General features: G+C 44.1%; 1 protein-coding gene across 2 annotated transcripts in view; it reads left to right on the top strand.

The window, feature by feature from the left end:
* Positions 1–4,922: 4,922 nt before the first annotated feature.
* Positions 4,923–20,570, top strand: part of LETM1 (leucine zipper and EF-hand containing transmembrane protein 1) — a 62,475-nt gene continuing 46,827 nt past the window's right edge. Inside the window, exons 1-3 of one of the 2 annotated variants that reach the window (XM_075930895.2) lie at positions 4,923–5,109; positions 7,276–7,333; positions 12,607–13,060. In XM_075930895.2, the coding sequence (XP_075787010.1) occupies positions 5,031–5,109; positions 7,276–7,333; positions 12,607–13,060 (591 nt within the window). In that variant the 5' untranslated portion in view covers positions 4,923–5,030. The remainder of the gene's footprint in view (positions 5,110–7,275; positions 7,334–12,606; positions 13,061–20,570) is intronic. The other variant, XM_006134732.4, reaches the window with a different exon arrangement.

The raw sequence follows: 20,570 nt of genomic DNA, 5'->3' as shown, positions 1-20,570 counted from the left end.
CCAAGCAAAAACAATTCCGCCCCTGGTTGGCCCGCTGCTGCAGGATAGGCACTGAAGAGGAAAGCGCCCCTTTCACCTTGCAGCTCTTTGACTCCCACCATGCTCTCCAGCCAAACCCAGCCTAAGTCCTGTCTTCCCTCCATACATATTCCCCCCCGCCCCCACTCACCAAACCCAGTTTCCACCTTCTCTCCCCTCCCAGGCAAACCCAACCCCTCAATGACCGGACCCAGTCTGTCCCCTCTTCTCTCCTCCACCTAATCCACCCTGTGCCCTCTTCACTCCTCCCCCCCGCTCCCGACCGGACCCAGTCAGCTCCCACCTCCCCCCACTGACCGAACTTCGTCTCCTTTCCCTCTCCTCACTAAACACTCGTGTCCCTTCCGCACAGCACGTGCGGAAGTGTCGGAGTACCCTGGAGGAGGGGTGAAAGTGGCACAGGTCCCCCTACTTCCCTTTCCCCGATGTGAAGTGGGATGCCGCAGGCTCCCCTCCCCTGCAAGAGGAGAGAGAGGAGCCACCAGGCCATGGCTTGCCTGCAGCTGCCGCGAGGGACCCTGCGGCCAGCGGCTCCCGGGGATGCTGCAGATGTGCTAAGGGGCCGGTGCGGTAGCGCAGCTGGCTGGCTGCCCCAGGCAAAAACCTGGGAGCAGGAGAGGGGCAGAGCACTGGGTGAGGTGCTGGCTGTGCTCCAGGGTCCAAGCTCTGCACGGAGCAGGAGAAGGGTCTCCCGAGCTCTCCTGGCGCAGATTAGACAAGAGGCTGGAGGGAAGGCTGTAGGTGAGGGGGAGGGTATGTGTGAAATCAACAACAACAAGCAGCACGGCAGCAGTCCGAGCAGGGATGGCAGCAGGCGGCTCGGAAAATGAAACACAGCTGCCTGCCCCTGCCGCAGCAGGAAGTGGTGGAAGCCTGGCTGGATGATCACTCGGACTTCACCCACTCTTATTTTGTTCGGAAAGTCCCTCCCTCCACACAGACGATCCCCGAGAGCTGCTTCCCCTTGACATCCCCTCCCCCCGCCACACATACACCTTCCCCCTCCCAACAGCTGGCAAAAACGAAACAAACACGCAGCCGCTCTTGTGCCGCTGTCACCCAAGTTCCCAGCAGCGGGCGCACCCCGGCTCTGCCTTCCCAGCCCAACCCCCAGTGGGGTGGGAGGGTTGGGGGGAGCTGCTGCCTCACCCCTCGGCGCACTTACCAGTGGCCACAGGCTTTGCGTGCCCCACTAGACACGCTGTCCAAGCCCCCATGCTTCTCCGGGGCAGTGGGAGCGCGTCTCGCCGCGTGCCACTGGCTGTCCCGAGCGGAAAGCCCCGGTGCGCCCCACGTCCACAGAGCGGCAAACCTGCACAGGACACTTTTCAGGAGTAGCCCTCCCCCCCCAGCTGGGCCCTGCTGGGCTGAGTCCTGCTAATCTCTGAGCTCTCTGCGGGCCGGCAGGGCGGGTCACTCGCTGATTCCCAAAGTGCTGCTGCTCTTGGGCTTGACATCTCAGCAGCCACATGTGCACTGCATGTGGTTAGGCGAGGCAGGAGAGGGGCCGAGCGGGCTACGGGCCGGGTGAGTTGCGGGTGGTGGCAAGCTGGCGGGGCGCTGTGTTTGAGGGGAGAGAGCTGGAGAGGAGAGTGGGCTGGGGGAGGTCTTGCCAGCTAGGGGCGAGGGGCCAGGGCTGCTTCTGCAGTCGGAGGGGGAAGTAGGGGTTCCCTCCATGCCCAGCACTGAGGCGCTGTCCCTTCTTCCCAGTCAGCCACATGGGGAAGCAAGGCCGCAAGCTCCACCACCCCTGCAGGCCGCCAGCTCCACCGCCCCGCCCATTGCCTTGAGCGGCCACAGGCAGCCCTGCGTCCAGTGGTAAGGCTGACCAGAACGCTGCCCCTGCAAATGTGCCGCCCCAAGCACGTGCTTGTTTTGCTGGTGCCTAGAGCTGGCCCTGCAGGCTATGAACACATTCCAGAGGGGTCAAAGCAGAACACCCAGTGAAGAAACATCTTGGTACCAATATACTCCCCACAAATAACAAGCATACTGACCCAGGTTCAGGACAGCATAATAAATAGTGAACAAACCCCCATGTACAACATAATGGATGGTATCTAGGTAATGTCAGAAGGTGGCAACCTGGTACGTCAGGGGTGATGTATAACTTGTTTGTACCTATGTATAAAAACATACCCCAAGAGTTGTCGTCTTTGTCTGTCCTGGGGGCAATGAAGGATCCTGTCATTGATTGAGCTGGTCCATTTTTAGGCAGTATATTTGTAGTGGATCGGTAGGGTCTGCTGACAACTATTACTGTACTTCATTTGACAATAAACCTGATGCCTTTGATCCTTATCTGATTTAGTGGTCATTAAGCGCTCTCTGGGAGTCTGCTGTATGTGCCATTGGGGTAGTACAGCATACAGAGGGGTAAGCACACACCTGACAATCATTGTACAGAGCAAGATACCTGATAGGACACCACACTGGTGACTTTTGACAATCACAGAATACAGCAGAAAAATAGAGAACTAAAACTTTCTATAGGTTTTGTTTAAACCATCCAATAAATGTAATAGAATACTATATTACAGACTGTAGATTTTTAGAGTACGTTCTATAGTACTTCATTTTGTTTGTGTAACCCTTTTTGTTTCTTTTCTAAGCTATTGCATTCTATAGGATTTTCTGCATTGTGTACCTTTTCCTCAGTCTCATCCCTTTGCTTATGTGCTCCTCATTCTAATCCTCTATCTTTGTCTACTGAGTTTGCAGCAGGGCAGGGAACATATTTTCACATGTCTTTAAAACAGCCATCACAAACAAACAAAGGTGGTAAAAATGGAATTTGTTTTCACAACACATTTTGGAGTTCTAAAAACAATTAATAATACAAATTGAACTGGCGGGGAAAAATTTACTTTATCTTAGGAACAGTTAAATATTTGTTTTAGAACTTGGTGAATCTGAATACTGCTTCCTTGCATATTCCTTGCACTGGAAATATAAAGTTACAGGAAGAATGTGTGAAGATTCAGGTTAGAGAGACACATTACATAACTTTAAAATATTATACATTCATTTACTACACTTGCAAAGTCTCCAATGTTAAAGCAACTTCAAAAAAATTAGTATTTTCCTTTCCTGTATATAATCATGGTCTGTGCTAATATAGTTAATCACATTTCAGGTAAAAATGCAAATAAAAAAGGAAAAGCCTCCTCTTGATCAGGACAGCAGAAGTAACTAGGTTCATAGATGAAAAAGCATTTATCATTGTGCATAATCTGTGAAATACAAGACTTTGATAAACAATATCTTATTACCATTCTGAATCTGGTTTTGTGGCAGCCATCTTGCTGGAAGGGGATGTCAGCCATCTTGTTGATAAGATACAATAGCTTTGTTTTTCCTTGCTATATAAGTAAGGTATTTAGTGACATTCAAGCCTAACATAAAAACTGTTTCATATTTAACTATTCTGACAGTCAATTATACATTTTACAATTTTTTTCTTTTATTCCCTGTTTCTGTCTGCATGATATGCAAAAAGGCAGCTAATACTGTCTTTACAGATTTTATTCACTGTGTGGTAAAATATAATTGAAATGTAGGCCAGGAGCAAAGTGATATTTTAATAATTATATGCTATCAGGCACTACATTGTAACAATACTACTAAAAAGTTCACTGTTGATAACATGATTTGTATATATTTTCTTTAAATATCTGTCTGTTCCATACTATAAGAAATATGCTCCCTACTGTATGCAGTATAATATCAGATAACTACACTTGCTTAGAGAAAAATTACAAAACTCTCAATTGCAGTTAGCAGAAGCAGGCAGCTAGTCCTGATAATATATAGGACTAGCATTAATACAAACATCTTTTTCTCCAAAATATATCTATAACCAGTAGTCACACAGATATGTAATATGTCACACTATGCATGACACTGAATATGATTTCTATTAGAGGACATTTATTAATTTGAATTTACAGTGTTTGTTCTTCAGTGGTATTTTTACACTCTGTTTGAACTCAGTATCTATGGCCTAGTTAACACTTAAAAAAACTATTTAATGTACTATATGGACTACAGAGTCCATCCTGCTCAGGCTGAATTCTGTGGGAGTTTTGACATTGACTTCCATCATAGGAGGATCAGGCCCAGTGTCGACTTACAGAGATGCTGCATCCTCAGAAAAAGCTTGTGCTGATTTTTTTAAGACAGGCTTTTATATACAAAAGTAAAAAAAACCAACCCCACAACATCCACCCAGGATCAAGTAAACAAGGGTGAAGTGGAGGAACCACAATAATGGTAAAAGAATAGGAGTGTGATTACAAGGTCAAAATTCCCATGTCTATAAGGTTCTGTGACTGCTTTCGTGTCTTGTTTTAGAAGCATGTGCCGCTGGACAAAACTGTATTTGACCTGCCACATGCAACACTGAAAATTGTATACTCTCCGATTTTTCCTCAGTAGCAGGAAAATGTGTCAATGTTACAACTACCACTTAAAAGTTTCTGCCAGGATTCCTTCCAGACTGAGAGCTCTACATGGTTTAATTTACCCTATTCGGGCCAAGAATAGGTTTTCTTCTAGCCCCAGATAACACTACTCATACAAAAGGTTAGTATCCTAGTCCCATGGGAGGCATCAGTATCCACTTACTCGAAGGTTACTATTAGTTACCACCTGCCTGAATCTCCCTCCCTGCCTGCACCCTACCTACAGTACTTGCTTCACCCCCCCCCCCCGCAGACCTAAAACTACATCTCCCAGCCTGCAGCGCTCTTCTTGCATTTCCGAGAGGCTGTGGAGTTCCCGGCTTGCAATGCGACACCGGGGTCCCTAGTCCAATAGGAGCCGCAGGGGGCGGGTCTATGCAAATAATCCCCCCTCCCCACGGTTGGTCTCCTCCCCCAGTGGGCGACGGTTCCGTTTCCGTGTCGCGGCGCAGCGCGGTTGAGGGGCATGGCCCGGCGCGGAGCCTGCCGCTGCCCTTAGCGTCACCTCAGCCGCCGGCCGGAGAAAAGATGGCGTCCATGCTGCTGAAGAGCTGCGGCCGGCGGGTCGGCTGCCTCCCCAGGCCGCTGCGCAGGGAGCCCACGTGGGGTAAGGGCCGGGGCGAGGCGGGTCCCGCAGCGCTGGGCCCCGGCTCCTTAGGGCCTGGACTTTCCACGGACGGGCTGGGCCTAGCGGTCCCCTGGCGGCTAAAGGAGCCGGCGAGGGGCCTGGCAGTGACTGGTGGCCGCGTGCGGGGCGCCTCCTTTCCCCGCTTCCAGAGCTCCCCGGGCAGCTTTGAACTCCCGTGGCGATCTCCCCCGGCCTCCTCCTTGTGACCTCGCAGAGCTCCTGCCCGCGGCCCGGGGAGGCGTCCTCCCTCCGCGCCTCTCCTGTGCCCGCGGCGCCTTTAGTCTTCGCTGGAGCCTTGGGCTGCGGGGTAGAAGTTACCCGGGTGGCGGGGCGCCTGGGCTGAGTCTAAACTGTTGTGAATTAGTTAATAACGTGTGACAGGTTAGTGGCATTTAACTACAGACAATAAACACATGGTTTCAGTAGTTGTGGAAAGGGCTAGTGTGAGACCTATTTAACCATCAGTGCTCTAGCTACAGGTCCTACAACGGCAGTGCAAGCTTTCTTGCAGTAGTTGGAGGAGTCCGTCACTGTGGATGAAAGTTAAATGACTTGGCCAGTTCAATTCAACCAGGCCCTGCTGAGTCTCCTTTGTGGGGCAGGTAATTTGGCGTGGAGCACGTTGGCTTATGCCTTCCACCAACACTTCTAAGGGCTTTTGTCCACTCAAGGGAGGAGTTTTCTGCAAGACCTGTCTGAGCTGTGGGTCTTTTACCAGGACCTCTTCCAGACCTAGCAGCTGTTTTGGGAGACTAGGTCCGTTGTGGCCACTGAGGCGGTGAAACTCTTTGTAGAGCCCCTGATACACAATTAGTGATAGAAGAGGATAGTCAACTATTTGATAAACATAAGCTTATTGGATAGTTGACTAGTGATGTGACTAGTTGCTTCCTCCCCCTGCCTCGCTGCCTCTTTCAGAGAGAGGCAACAAGGGGGGGAAGTGGGAGCCAGCTTAAAAGCCAGTTCCCCCCAGTACTATATCCGTTGGGCTCAGGGGAGGTAGAGGCACACCGGGAAATGAAACAGTCTCCACTCATGCTGCTTCTGCTGTGATTCTGCTTTTGAAATGTACAAGAGCCCCAGAAAGTCCTGCAGTCTCTGTGGGACTTCTGCTTTTGAACTGTAGCAAGATCCCAGCAGGACTCTTGCTGTAGTTCAAAGGCAGCGGTGCCCTTATAGACTGATCGAATAGTCAATGGAAATCACATTGACTATTTGATTAATCTAAATTTAACATTCCTATATACAATTCCTATTTTTGTGTGCAAGAGGCAGTCTCCCCCTTGGTGTGCTAGAAGTTGGTCCTAGCAGAAACCACCTGGACTGTAACAGGTGGAATTGAGTAGATCCCCATGCATGTATCCAGGAGATGCTCCCCATCCCACTGGGCCCTCCAGACCTTTTTATCCTACAAGCCCCCAACCTTCTCTCTCCTACAGTGTGAGCTGGCTGCTTACCTTGCATTCAGTTTGCTTTCAAACCACACCTAGGGAACCCCCTGTATACATTCATGCTCCACCAAATGGTGGGACTCTCTAGCCTCTGTAGTGGGTGAGGAGTCTGATGTTACAGGTCAGAAATGACTCTTCAAATTAGGGATGTAAAATCTGAGTTCATTAGTTAACCAATTGAGTACCAGGTTGAACCGGGTAACTGATTAACCCAGAATCCCTGGCTGCGTGGGGCCTGCTGCTGCCTCGCCAGCTCTTTCCTCCCCTCTCCTGGCCATGCGGTGGGCTGTTACTGCTGCTTCTGGCTGTCCCCCGACTGCTCAGGGGCTGCTGCTGCTGCATGCATCCGGCCTCTGACTCCCACACAGGGCTAGAGCAGCCTTCCGCCAATGGCAGACCATGAGTGGGGGGCTGCTCCCAGATACTGGTTAACTGGTACCCAGTAAGAATCATCCATTCACATCCCTACTTTCAAATGCAGATAAACCTCTAAAAGTTTAAATGAAGATAAATCAATAGTTTTTTGTTTTGTTTTTTTAAATCTTTGAACAACCTACATTTTTCATCTAATGTGCTGTACCTAATAAGATCCATTTCTAAAGTAACAATTGGCCTTCTAAAATAATTAGTTCATTATTAATGTTATGGATGAATTGTCTTTTTAAACTTCAGAATGTTTGCAATTTTTTTTCAGGTAACCTGCGAGAGCGTACTTGTCTGAGCTGTGTGTCTCTGAGGTTGATAAAGCATAAGTAAGTAAACATAAACATGACACAGTTATTTTTCTACACTTTTAAAAGTATTCCAAGTTATCCTAAAAGCTTTAGAATATCATAACAGCGTGTATGGACTGCTGAACAAAACACACACTAACCACAGCCCATATTATGGAGCCACGAAGTTAGGCCCGAGAATAGCATTCTAATCATATGGCTGTTATGTCACTTTTGAGAGTAGAAATATATGAAATCTTTTCTTTTTTTCCCAATCCATCTTCCTTAACTTATGCCAATACAGTACACACTGTTCTTGCGAAAGCAGAAAAGGTAAATTAACTGCTCATGAACTGTTGCAGGTGACACCACCAGAAGTCAGTAACATACACATATCTAGATGTTGCTCTCCATCAGTTTTGAGCAGTAGTTGATAGTTGCAGGGTAAGCAGAGTTCACTTGAGCTGTACATACAAGGCTATAAGTACCCTGTAATATGGTTCTGGCTGAATCCTTCAAGTGGATGGTCATTATTGCAGTCAACCTTTGGATCCTATTTTATTCCTGGGCAAATTTGCACACCGGTAGTGCAGCAGAATAATGCCCATCTGCAGAATCCCTTTGTTTCCCTGCAGAATATGTATTCTGTAGGGAAGCAAAGAGATGCTGCACCAACCACTCACCCCATTGGCAGCTTAGATATGTCTGTTCAGGCACCAAGGGGGAGAAAGAAATCACTGAGAAGTGGTGGTCTGGGAATGCCTTGGCCACCTAGGGACATTAGTCCCAGCTGGGGAGAGGAAGGAGGACAGAGACAAAGTTCCCCTTCCCTATGTGGAGCAGCCAGGGTGGTTCAGATCAAGCTCTGGAAACTTCTGGCTTCAGGAAGGTACATGCTTCCAGGGTCGGGAGTTCTAGATGTGGGGGGGGAGAGAGGAGGTGGTCTAGATATGTGAAGATTTGTTAGACAGGAAGCAGCTCCCTGTACAGTGATGCCTCCCTCACACCTGTGCACCTGGAACCCCTCCTCTGAGCCCTCTCCATATCGGGAATCCCACTCACCACCTACATCAGGAACACTCCATTCCTGGACCCCCAGTCCAATGAGCCCCAACCAACTGGACCATGACACCCATCCCATCAGGGCCTCCCTCCTCCCAAACTTAGAGTCCCATTCCACTTGCACCCAGAACCCCTGAGCACTGATTCCCACCAAGCTGTCTATACCCAAATTGTGCCAAACAGAATGTTGGTACTTTTGAGGGAGTTCTACATTGAGAAATTTTAAAAAAGGTCAAAATTGTGCATATTTGAATTGTCAAAATAACAGAAACACAACAAAAATATAATCCCACCATTTTCAATTGTTTTGGTAATTTATTTCAAAATTCTTGTCAGCAAATAATTGAAAATGGTGGGATTATGTTGTGTGAATTTGACAAATAAAAATGCTGAATTTGAAATATTTCAATTTTTTGCATAGTACTCCTGAGGGAATGTGATATGCTTTCCAAGCCTGAGTCTGGGCAGAATCCAGTCATTCTTCATAACTCTGGGCTTCTTAGGCTCATACCTAGGTGAAGACTCCCTGTCTTGCATTCTTTTGTGGGAGGTGGGACACCACAGACCAACTGCCCTAGACCCAAAAACTAATGCTGAGTTCTCCCGAGCTTCTCCAATAACTTGGAAAGGTTCCCTAGAGTTCCATCTCATTTATACTTCAGTCACTCAGGGATTACATGGCATGTAATACAAGGAACATGGGCTTTGCACAGGAGTTTCTTAGACACCATAACTTATGCTCTTGAAGCATGCAGGAGTTATAGCCTTAGGGAAAATGGAAAGAGTTGATCTGCTGTGTCCCCTAAGTCCGTACTCACCCCTTCCTGTAGTGTATAAGTCCTGGTCTTCTCAGAATGTTGGCTGTGTGACCCCTCACCTGTGATCCTTCAAAAAGATGAGATTTGTGGCAATTGCATAAAAATATTATTAGGAAGTCCAAAAAATTGTGAAGAATAGCTAGCCAAAGACTCAAAAAAATAGGCCCCCGCCCCCCCAAAAGTTATGTATTTGTGAAGCAGAGTTCTGCTGAAACTGTTGAGCTATCAGTGGGGCCACTGAATGATTGAGATGCTGAAGTAGCACTCAAGAATAATAAGGCCATTGTTCTCTGAAAACACCCACTCAATGTGCAGCAGCAGTCAAAAAAGCAAACAATGTTAGGAATCATTTAAAAAGGGATAGAGAATATTGCCTCTATATAAAACCATGGTATGCTCACATCTTGAGTACTCCATACCAATGTGGTAGCTTATCTCAAACATATATTGGCATTGGAAATGGTTCAAAAAAGGGCAAGAAAAATGATTAGGGGTTTGGAATGGGTGCCATGTGACAAAATATTAAAAAGACTTGGACTTTTCAGCTTAGAAAAGAGGAGACTAAGGGGAGATATGATAGGTCTATAAAATCATGACTGGTGTGGAAAAAGTGAATAAGGAAAAGTTATTTACTTATTCCCACAATATATGAACTAGGGGTCACCAAATGAAATTAATAGGGTTTAAATCAAGCAAAAGGAAATTTTTCTTCATGCAACACACAGTGATCCTGTGGAACTCGTTGCCAGAAGATGTGGTAAAGACTTAAGACTTTAACAGGATTCTAAAAAGAACTAGATAAATTCATGGAGGTTAGGTCCATCAATAGCTATTAGCAGGGCTCAACAAATAATACAGTCTATTGTAACCTGGAAGAGCCAGATTCGGGCGATTTGCGCATGCGCAGATTGCCGGAGAATGCGGTTCAGCGAGCCCTGGCTATTAGCCAGGATGGGTAGGAATGATGTCCCTAGCCTCTGTTTGTCAGAGGCTGGAAATGGATGACAGGAGAGGGATCACTTGATTCCCTATTCTGTTCACTCCCTCTGGGACATTGGCATTGGCCACTGTTGGAATACAGGATACTTGGTTCGATGGACCTTTGGTCTGACCCAGTGTGGCTGTTCTTATGTGGAGAAACTAAATGAATTCTTTGCATTGTCCTTCGTGATGGGGGATATATGAGGGAGATTCCCAAACCTGAGCCTCTCTTTTTAGGTGACAGATCTGAAGAACTGTCCTAGATCAAGGATTTCATTAGAAGAGGTATTGAAACAAATTGATAAATTAAACAGTAATAAGTAACCAGGACCAGATGGTATTCACCCAGGAGTTCTGAAGGAACTCAAATGTGGAATTGCAAAAGTACCAACTGGTTTGTAACCTATCCTTGAAATCAGCTTCTCTACTAAATGACTAGAGAATAGCTAATGTGATGCCACTTTTTAAAAGGCTTCAGAGGTGATCCCAACAATTATAGCTGGATAAACCTGATTTCAGAGCAGGACAAATTGATTCAAACTACAGTAAATATCAGAATTATATGAACACAGTTTGTTTGGAAATAGGGATATTAGAGTATAGTCGAGTAAACGATTAACCAGTAAGTCTGGGTTTACTGGTTAATCCTATTGACTACATGCGCCCCCTCTCTCCACCGTTGCTTCTGTACCAGAGACAGCAACGGGGGAGAGGGGGGATCCAATCTTCCTGCAAACAGAGGCAGATTCACAGAAGCAGCCTCTGTCTGTGGGGGGGTCTGAGCAGGCAGCTGGGGAGCTAGTTTTTAAACCAGCTCTTGCCTGCCACCCTGTGCTGCTGCCTCTGATGCAGAGGCAGCAGCACAGTGTGTCAGGGGGCTCCCCGGGAGTGGGACTGGAGAACACTGGCTGCTGTCCCCATCCTTGGGGACTATTGAATAATCATGTAACCACTAAGATTTCATGTAGTTACACAACTATTCAGTTACATAATAGCTAACATCCCTATTTAGAGTCAAAATGTGTTCTAAAAGGGAAATATGCCTCACCAATCTACCATAATTCTTTGAGGGGGTCAACAAGCATGATGGACAAGGGAGAATCCAATGGATATAATGTACTTATATTTTCAGAAAGCCATTGACAGGGACCTTCAGCAAAGGCTCTTAAGCAAAGTAATTTGTCATGGGAGAAGAGGGAAGGTCCTCTCCTGAGTTGGTAACTGGGTAGGAATAAATAGACAACTTTCAGAACAGAAGCGGCGAGGAGTCCTGTGGCACCTTATAGACTAACCAAAGTGTTAGAGCATAAGCTTTCGTGAGCAAAGACCCACTTCGTCAGATGCATGAATGGAGAGGTAAATAGTGGTGAATGATTTGGAAAATTTGTACATGATACAAAACTACCCAGTATCGTTAAGTCCAATGCAGAGTGGAAAGAGCTACAAAGGGATCTAACTGCATGACTGGGCAAGAACATGGCAGCTGAAATTTAACATTGATAAATGCCAAGTAATGCACATTGGAAAACAGAATTCCAACTATATATATAAATTGATGGGGTCTAAATTAGATCTTACCGCACCAGAGAGACCCTTTGAAGTTGTTGTGGATGTACAGTGGCTGTCAAAAAAGCTAACAGAATGTTAGCAGTTATTAAGAGATGGATAATAAGACACAAAATAACATCCTGTCTCTTTATAAATCCATGGTGTGACTCACACCTTGAATACCGAGTGCAAATGTGGTCACACCATCTCAAAAAAAATCCATTGGACTTGGGGTAACTTCAGATTTTCAGTTAACACAGAATTATCTGCACTTGCTTTAGTTGTTACCTTTACAACTTCATAGTTCCAGATGGTTAACAAAAAAGTGCTAAAGTACAAACATGATTGCGTTTAGTGGGTGGTTCTAGTTTTGTACATCTAATAAGCACTTGGAACAATGTCTTTGTTTTCAGAGTAAGTTTCATTCCTCTTTCAGAAAGGCTAATGAAATACGATTCTTTTGTCTTATGCAGACCATTGATAGTTGAGATTGTAATCAGAGCAGACCAAACATCTGCTGGAGAAAGGTTAGAAGTATAGAGATGATGAAAGGATACATTTCTTTGAAGTGGATTAATCTGATACCAATTTCTATTCTGCTCCTTAACCCTAATACTGTAGCTTGTACTTTGTCTCTGTTTGCCATCCGCATAGGAGATATGAAATGCTTTAGATAGGTTATTTGTCAATGATTTCTAGTTTTTCATCTACACTTAGTTTTCTAAATTGAAAAAACTTCTGGTCATTGTTTTCTCATTTCTAAAATGTTGAAAATTTTTTCTCCTCCCTTGAAAATACAGGTTGAACCTTTCTAGTCCTATTGCTATTTTAAACACATAGTAAATCTTTCTCATTTAGTGCTTATTGATAGATTTTTTTAAAATGCTTTTTTCTTTCTTAAAGGAATGTACACTTCAAATATTGCACTAGTGTCCACCCTGTTTACATTTACTATGGAAAAGATCAGTACAGTTGTTGGACTAAAGGACATGGGCAAACATATTTTAGAGTTGTGAGCTCTCCTGGCTCATGGACTCCACTTTCAAGTTTGGGCATTTTGGGGCCCCAGTACCTTCCAGTACGATGGTGGCATTCTTCACATCCTTGTAAAGATGACTCCATGGTGGAAAAGTCACTTAAGTCTTTGAAGGATAAAAACAAGAAGTTGGAAGAAGGAGGCCCTGTATATAGTCCCACAGAAGAGGTTGTTAAAAAATCTCTTGGACAGAAGATTGTAGATGAGGTGAAGCACTATTATCATGGCTTTCGATTGTTATGGATTGACACAAAAATTGCTGCAAGAATGCTCTGGCGAATACTTCATGGCAATGTTTTGTCTCGCCGGGAACGGAGACAGGTAATGAGTACATATAATCTCTGTTTACTACTGAGTGATTAAGCTTTTTGCTTGGGTTAAATTAAGTGGGTTCCTTGTGCTTTTTGCCTTGTATTTAGAATCAATAAGATTACTTCTAGCATTCCTAGCTAAGAGAACTTTACTCAATATTTGACGCAGCCAACTGAGGAAAAAAAAGACTGGGGTTTATTCATATCATATAACCAGTATCTATATTATTTCTTTTAGTGAGTCTCCCAAATATAAGTTTTTGTCCTAGTTGTATCTTTCGAAAAACTTAGGAGCAGACACTTACAATTTTGTCTAGTTAATAGTCACAATGCTATCTGTATTTTCGTATTGTTCCGTTAAATAATTGGGCAGTCACCGACACTTACTGCATTAGTTCAGTATTAAAATTAAATTATAATTTTTACATTATTTCCACAGCCACATCAGCCTGTCCATGGGTTTATCAGTTTGTCACAACATGACTTTTTATTTTATTTAAACTCAGTGTTGCTTTGGTCTTTAACTGAAGTAATTTTATTTTTGTTTTGGAAAATAAATGAAAAATGTACATGCTTTATCTAAATGATTGTTCTTTTTAAAAATGAAGGCTGGAGTGAGGATGGGGGGGCAAGGAGAGGCAGAGGGTGGGTGGAAGTGTGTGTGGGGGGAGCAGGGAAGGTTTATCAAGCTTACCGAGACCACTCGCAGCTGCTCCAGCAGGGGCCTTCATTGGGGCAGTGCCCCCCTCCTATCTTGCAAGCCTGAGGGGGGGCAGTTTTTTCACAAAACAAATCAGAAAATATTGGAAGAGGGCTTGCATGTTAAAAATACAGAATTATCTTTGTAACTGGAATTGGGAATGTGGAAGAAACACTCCAAAGAACAACACTGGAGAATAAAAGTATTAAAAATATACAGATTGCTGAATTTGGAACCATAATAACATTAAATTATGGAAATACACATTGTACATTGACTATTTAGGTGGTTCTGGAATCTTATTGCAGTACAAATGTAATTTAAAAAAAATTATTTCAGATTACTATATTAAAGCAAGGGTTCTCAAACTTCATTTCACTGTGACCTCTTTCTGACAACAAAGTTACTACTTGACCTGGGTTGGATATGTGTGGAGCACAAGCCCTGTTGCTCCAGATGGGGGAAGAGGGCCACAGTCCAAGCCCTATAACCCCAGATGGAGGGCGCAGGCTTCAGCTTCAACTCTGGGTTTCAGAGAGTCTAAGGTTGGCTCTGGCGACCTCTAGGGATGTGAACAACTAGTCGACACACTAGTCGATTAGTCACCTCCCTCCCCCCCCCCTTGCTCCCTCTATCAGAAAGAGTCAGCAAGAAGTGGGGGGAGAAAAGTGGTGCTTCAGATCAGTAGTGCTGCATGGAGCCCAGGATCTGCCACTTTGAAACGCCGTGTGCAGCCCATGGCTAGCTGGGAGTCCCCAGCTGGCCCAGGGCTGCATGCAGCATTTCAAAATGACAGTGCCACATGGTGCCTAGGGTCTGCCGCTTTGCATCACCACGTGCAGCCCAGGGCCAGCTGGGTGTCTGACACCAGGCTCCTTGCTCACGCTGTCTCTGTGTTCTCTGCTGTGCTTTTGCCTTTGAAGTGTAACAACAACTCTAGGCAGGAACCCTTATTGATTTAATTGAATAATCGATACAAATTGTATCGAGTATTCAATTAGCCAATAACATCCCTAGCAACCTCATTAAAATCGGGTTGTGACCTACTTTGAAGTCCTGGCCCACGGTTTGAGAACTGCTGCATTTTAAAGGAAACACTAGATCCACAGCTAGAATTCTGGCCTTTTAAGACTTCAGGGCTGACCCCAACACACCTTTAATAACAATCGAATCGTCCCATAATGGTCCATACGACTGTCAAGCAAAAAAAATTATAAAGCACACTCTGGTGGATTATAATGTTGTTAATATGTGATTAGTCATTATGTACAATCTTCATTGTGATTTTTTTTTCCTGTTTTTCTCTTTAAAAAAAAATTTAGTAGTTATTTTATGTCACTTATCTGCCACATATGTAAGTTGAAAAGTGCTTCCTATTTCTTTATAACAAGTGGCAAACTGTAGTAATCTGCTCTTTCTCTGGTTGTCTTTCCTTTTTTTCCTTTCCCCTTGTGTGTGTGCACATTCCATTACTTCCCACAGGCTCTCTCTTTCTTATTTCACCAAGAAAAACAGATGTAAAGCACCTTTGGAAAAAATTTTCACATAAGTTCTGTATTTATTGCTATACAAAAAAAAAGGAGATTAAAATTTTGATACTAATTTTTATTTATGTGATATACTGGTATATATTTTAACTAAGATTGCAAAGAGGTATTGCTTTATTAAAACCATGACACTCACATATTGCTTAGTCCAGAAAGAGGTATCAGTCTAGGAACAGATCATCTTAACTTTATACTGGTTCTCACATTGGTGGCATGTAGCTTAACATTGCATAAAATTAATGAATAAAGGAGTGTAATACTTCTACAGATGAACTTGGAATGATTTGTCATCAAGATTGCAGTACATTTTAATGTGCTTTTCTTAATCAGTTCAAAGAAAACTGTCTCTAAACAGCTTTAAATTCCTAGAAAAAGGATACCTGTTTATGTGGTAAAAGTTAAAGTCTTTTTTAAAATTCCACAAATTCATATTGTTGGGGGGAAGAAAGTTGGTTTTTAATTACTTATACATGCAAAGATTGAGAAGCTGTAAAAACAAAATTAACTGTTGGAGAACTGGCCAATTGAGTAACACAGATGCATTCTTTAGCACCTTTAAAAATAATCTGCTTTAAAGTTCTGATTAACTTGTACTTGTTGCAGTTTAGTCAACAGCTATAAGTTTAGTTGAGAATGCAGGGATGGGGGGAGGGAGAACTTGAGGAAAATAATAAGGAATCTTGAGTGGTGGGAATGAGTTTATTCTTGAAGCAGCAATAAAATAGAATTGGTGCAATACTCAGTATTTGTCTAAACTGCACTCGCTGTTGTGATCATGTGCAAAATATGTAACTAACTTATTTTCACATTCAGTTGCTCTATTTCCATGCTTTTTTTTGTAGCTAGTTTTTAAAAAATGAGTAAAGTGCTGCAAATCTGTGTATCTGCCTGTTTGTGGATCATGGATCAGATGCAACACGCATTTTATATTCACACAGGGCTCTAAATATCAGTATCTTGATGAGAACAAAAATGCTGTATTATAATACTTTGCATACATGCATAAGGTTAGTTTACACACACTGTTTTTAATCTAGAGTAAGTATTTACAAAGCTGGGTATTGTCATTACCTTTGTTTCAGAGATAAGAGTGGAAGGGTCAAAAGTTGTAATTTCAGTTAACATGGTTGAACTAGAACACAGCTGTCTTCACTTCTGTGTCCCAGTGGGATCACTCTACTTCTGACATGTTCAAATATGCAAACTGGGATAGAAACTTGGATGCGCTGCTGTTGAAAGACTAGTCTTATCTTTAGACAACTTGTATAGAATCTGATTGTGAACATCAGTACTGTCAAGTGCTGTTGGCTAGCAATGATTGAATTGTGCTATTTGCAGTGGGTTGGCTCTGGTATTTTTCCATGTTAATTCCTTATCTGAGCATCATCTAAGGCCTTGTTTCATACTGAGGGTTTTTTCGACCAGTGTATGTTACATAGTGTGTCAATGTACAAACGTATGTAATTGGATAGCTATACTGGTGTAAAAAACTTCAGCATAGAAAAGGACTCTTTTACAAAAAGACACTTACTGCAGATTTAAAATATAGCTTTATTTTTCATTACATGGAGCTACAGATATTTGAAGGAATGTCAATTAGAACTGTACTTTGCAGTAAACTTGCTGAAATGCAGTAATCATCTAAATTCTGAACTTCTGGATGACCAATTATCATAAGATTGGAATAAAGGGGTAGTCAACTCTTTTCACATACTTATTTTAAAACTTACCTCCTTTTAATGCAGCTTTTATTATTTCTTTAAACATTAACCTTAACAGCTAGTGTGATTCTGACTAATAACATTTTAGGTTGTTCAAACAGGTTTCAAAATCTTGCAGTTCATACAAAATGTACAAATTCACTGTTGATTGAAAATAAAACATTTTGTTTTATTAATTATTTCAATTAAACCTTAAATCTCTTGACAGTCTCTGGTGAAATCTTATCTTCACACCAACTGACAAATGAGTTATATTTCTGCTTTCCTTTTCCTTCCTCTCTGGAAACAATTATAAACAGATATCCAAGTAACCTGACCACATGAAGAGCAACAGTAACATGAACAGAGCAATCAAACTGTTGCTTTTGTAAAACCAAAAATCATTGTTAAAATCCTGCTCTTGTAGAGGTTAGTGAACTTAATCATGCGTGGAGATCAATTGGGCCAAACCACAATATGATTAGCACAAATTCTTCTGTGTGGGAGAATCAGAAAAGCTTCTTGGGGATGAGGTGCTGTATGCCATCAAACCGAGCTTTTAGGGTGCTACTGTTTGCAGGGGCTGTAGATTTGGGGTAGAGTCATTGAGTTTTCAAATGACGTGTATCAATTAGTGGCATGAATCTGCAGGCCACAAACTTCCTTCTCCCCCAACCTTATGTCCAGGTCCTGAAGCAGCTGCCTGTGCTCAGTGGCCAGCTGCTAGCACGTGCAGGCTGGACGCTGTGTGTGTTGGGGACCGTGAGCAAAACGGCACGGGCTGTGAGCGTTCATGCGGCTCACAGCAGCCCGGCCGTGAGAGCGACTGACCTGAGCAGTTCCGGGTTCTAGTTGATGCTGGACTATAAGGAGTGCCGGACAACTGGATGCTGGACTATTGGAGTTTTACTCTAGTAAAACTGCACTTTAACTCTATACAGCTTGATCCAAAACACTCCTCTCTTCCATCCCCAATGAAACACCATTGCAAGCAAAAACACAGTTCTCCCAGGGTCTGTGCTGGGGTCTTTTGCTGGAACAGCTCTTTTGGTGTCATGTCATACCTTTTCACATTGCTGACCAGCATAGCTATAAGAGTATATTATGATGAAGTGAGAATAAACACTTCATATTTTCTTGGAAAAGCGACGAGGAGTCCTGTGGCACCTTATAGACTAACTGAAGTGTAGGAGCATAAGCTTTCGTGGGCAAAGACCCACTTCGTCAGATGCATGTAGTGGAAATTTCCAGAGGCAGGAATAAATATGCAGGCCAGGATCAGGCTGGAGATGATGAGGTGATCCAATCAAGGAGGATGAGGCCCACTTCTAGCAGCTGATCTGGAGGTGTGAATTCCAAGGGAACAGAAGCTGCTTTTGTAGTTAGCAAGCCATTCACAGTCTTTGTTTAATCCAGAGTTGATTGTGTCAAACTTGAAGATGAACTGTAGCTCAGCAGTTTCTCTTTGAAGTCTGGTCCTGAAGTTTTTTTGCTGCAGGATGGCTACTTTTAGATTTGCAATTGTGTGTCCAGGAAGATTGAAGTGTTCCCCTACAGGTTTTTGTATGTTGCCATTCCTAATATCAGATTTGTGTCCATTGATTCTTTTACGTAGGGACTGTCCTGTTTGGCCGATGTATATAGCAGTGGGGCATTGTTGGCACATGATGGCATATATTACGTTGGTGGATGTGCAGGAGAATGTACCAGTGACAGTATGGCTGATCTGGTTAGGTCCTGTGATGGTGTTGCTGGTGTATATATGTGGGCAGAGTTGGCACCGAGGTTTGTTGCAAGGATTGGTTCCTGAGTTCGAGTTATTATGGTGCGGTGTGTAGTTGCTGGTGAGAATATGCTTCAGGTTGGCGGGTTGTCTGTGGGCAAGGACCGGCCTACCTCCCAAGGCCTGTGAAAGCGAGGGATCATTGTCCAGGATGGGTTGAAGATCACTAATGATGCGTTGGAGAGGTTTTAGCTGGGGACTGTAGGTGATGGCCAGTGGTGTTCTGTTGGTTTCTTTCTTGGGCTTGTCCCGTAGCAGGAGGCTTCTGGGTACACGTCTGGCTCTCTCAATCTGTCTCCTCACTTCCTCGTGTGGGTATTGCAGTTTACAGAATGCTTGTTGAAGATCTTGTAGGTGTAGGTCTCTGTCTGAGGGGTTGGAGCATATGCGGTTGTACCTCAGTGCTTGGCTGTAAACAATGGAACGTGTGGTGTGTCCGGGATGGAAACTGGAGGCATGCAGGTAAGTATAGCGGTCGGTAGGTTTTCGGTATAGGGTGGTATTGATATGACCGTCACTTATTTGTATCGTGGTGTCCAGGAAATGGACCTCCCGTGTAGATTGGTCCATGCTGAGGTTGATGGTGGGGTGGAAGCTGTTGAAATCATGGTGAAATTCTTCCAGAGTCTCCTTCCCATGGGTCCAGATGATTAAGATGTCATCGATGTAGCGTAGGTAGAGAAGGGGTGTAAGTGGACGAGAGCTGAGGAAGCGTTGTTCCAGGTCAGCCATAAAAATGTTGGCATATTGTGGGGCCATGCGGGTGCCCATAGCGGTGCCACGGGTCTGGAGGTATATGTTGTCACCAAATCTGAAATAGTTGTGTGTGAGGATAAATTCAGAGTTCAGCCACCAGTTGTGCTGTGGCATCATCAGGAATAGTGTTCCTGACAGCTTGTACTCCATCTGCATGTGGGATGTTTGTGTAGAGAGCCTCTACATCCATGGTGGCTAGGATGGTGTTTTCTGGAAGATCACCTATGCATTGTAGTTTTCTCAGGAAATCCGTAGTGTCACGAAGGTAACTGGGAGTGCTGGTGGCGTAGGGTCTGAGCAGAGAGTCCACATAGCCAGACAGTCCTTCAGTAAGAGTGCCAATGCCCGAGATGATGGGGCGTCCGGGATTTCCAGGTTTGTGGATCTTGGGTAATAGATAGAACAACCCTGGTCGGGGCTCTAAAGGTGTGTCGATGTGGGCCTCATCCTCCTTGATTGGATCACCTCATCATCTCCAGCCTGATCCTGGCCTGCATATTTATTCCTGCCTCTGGAAATTTCCACTACATGCATCTGACGAAGTGGGTCTTTGCCCACTAAAGCTTATGCTCCTACACTTCAGTTAGTCTATAAGGTGCCACAGGACTCCTCGTCGCTTTTGCAGATTCAGACTAACACGGCTACCCCTCTGATACTTCATATTTTCTTGGTTACTCAGTGTCCAGTAGCTCATGCAGGTAAGGGAAAGAGGGAGAATAGAAATGAGTAAAAAGGGACGCTTAAGCTGCTTTGAGGACCAAGAAATTACCATCTCCTGTGTTTAGGTACTTTCTAGAGTTTACATGAGATCTTTGTTTAACAATACTATAGAAAGACAGTGAGACTTATGCTTTGGAAATTCTTTCACTAGTTGTAGAAACACTGGCATTGAACTCAAGTGTATCATAGTCAACAAGAAAAAGAAGCCTTATTGTGATGACATTTATATAGGTGTGTAAGGCAGACTTGTTAGTTTAAATGTGTTAACATTTAGCAGCTGACAGAAGGGCATTGAGCATGTTCATGGAGCAGAG

The sequence above is a fragment of the Pelodiscus sinensis genome, chromosome 4 (assembly GCF_052426305.1).
Source record: "Pelodiscus sinensis isolate ZL-2025 chromosome 4, ASM5242630v1, whole genome shotgun sequence".
NCBI classification, from domain to species: domain Eukaryota; kingdom Metazoa; phylum Chordata; order Testudines; family Trionychidae; genus Pelodiscus; species Pelodiscus sinensis.
This window is presented reverse-complemented; position numbering and strand designations above follow the sequence as displayed.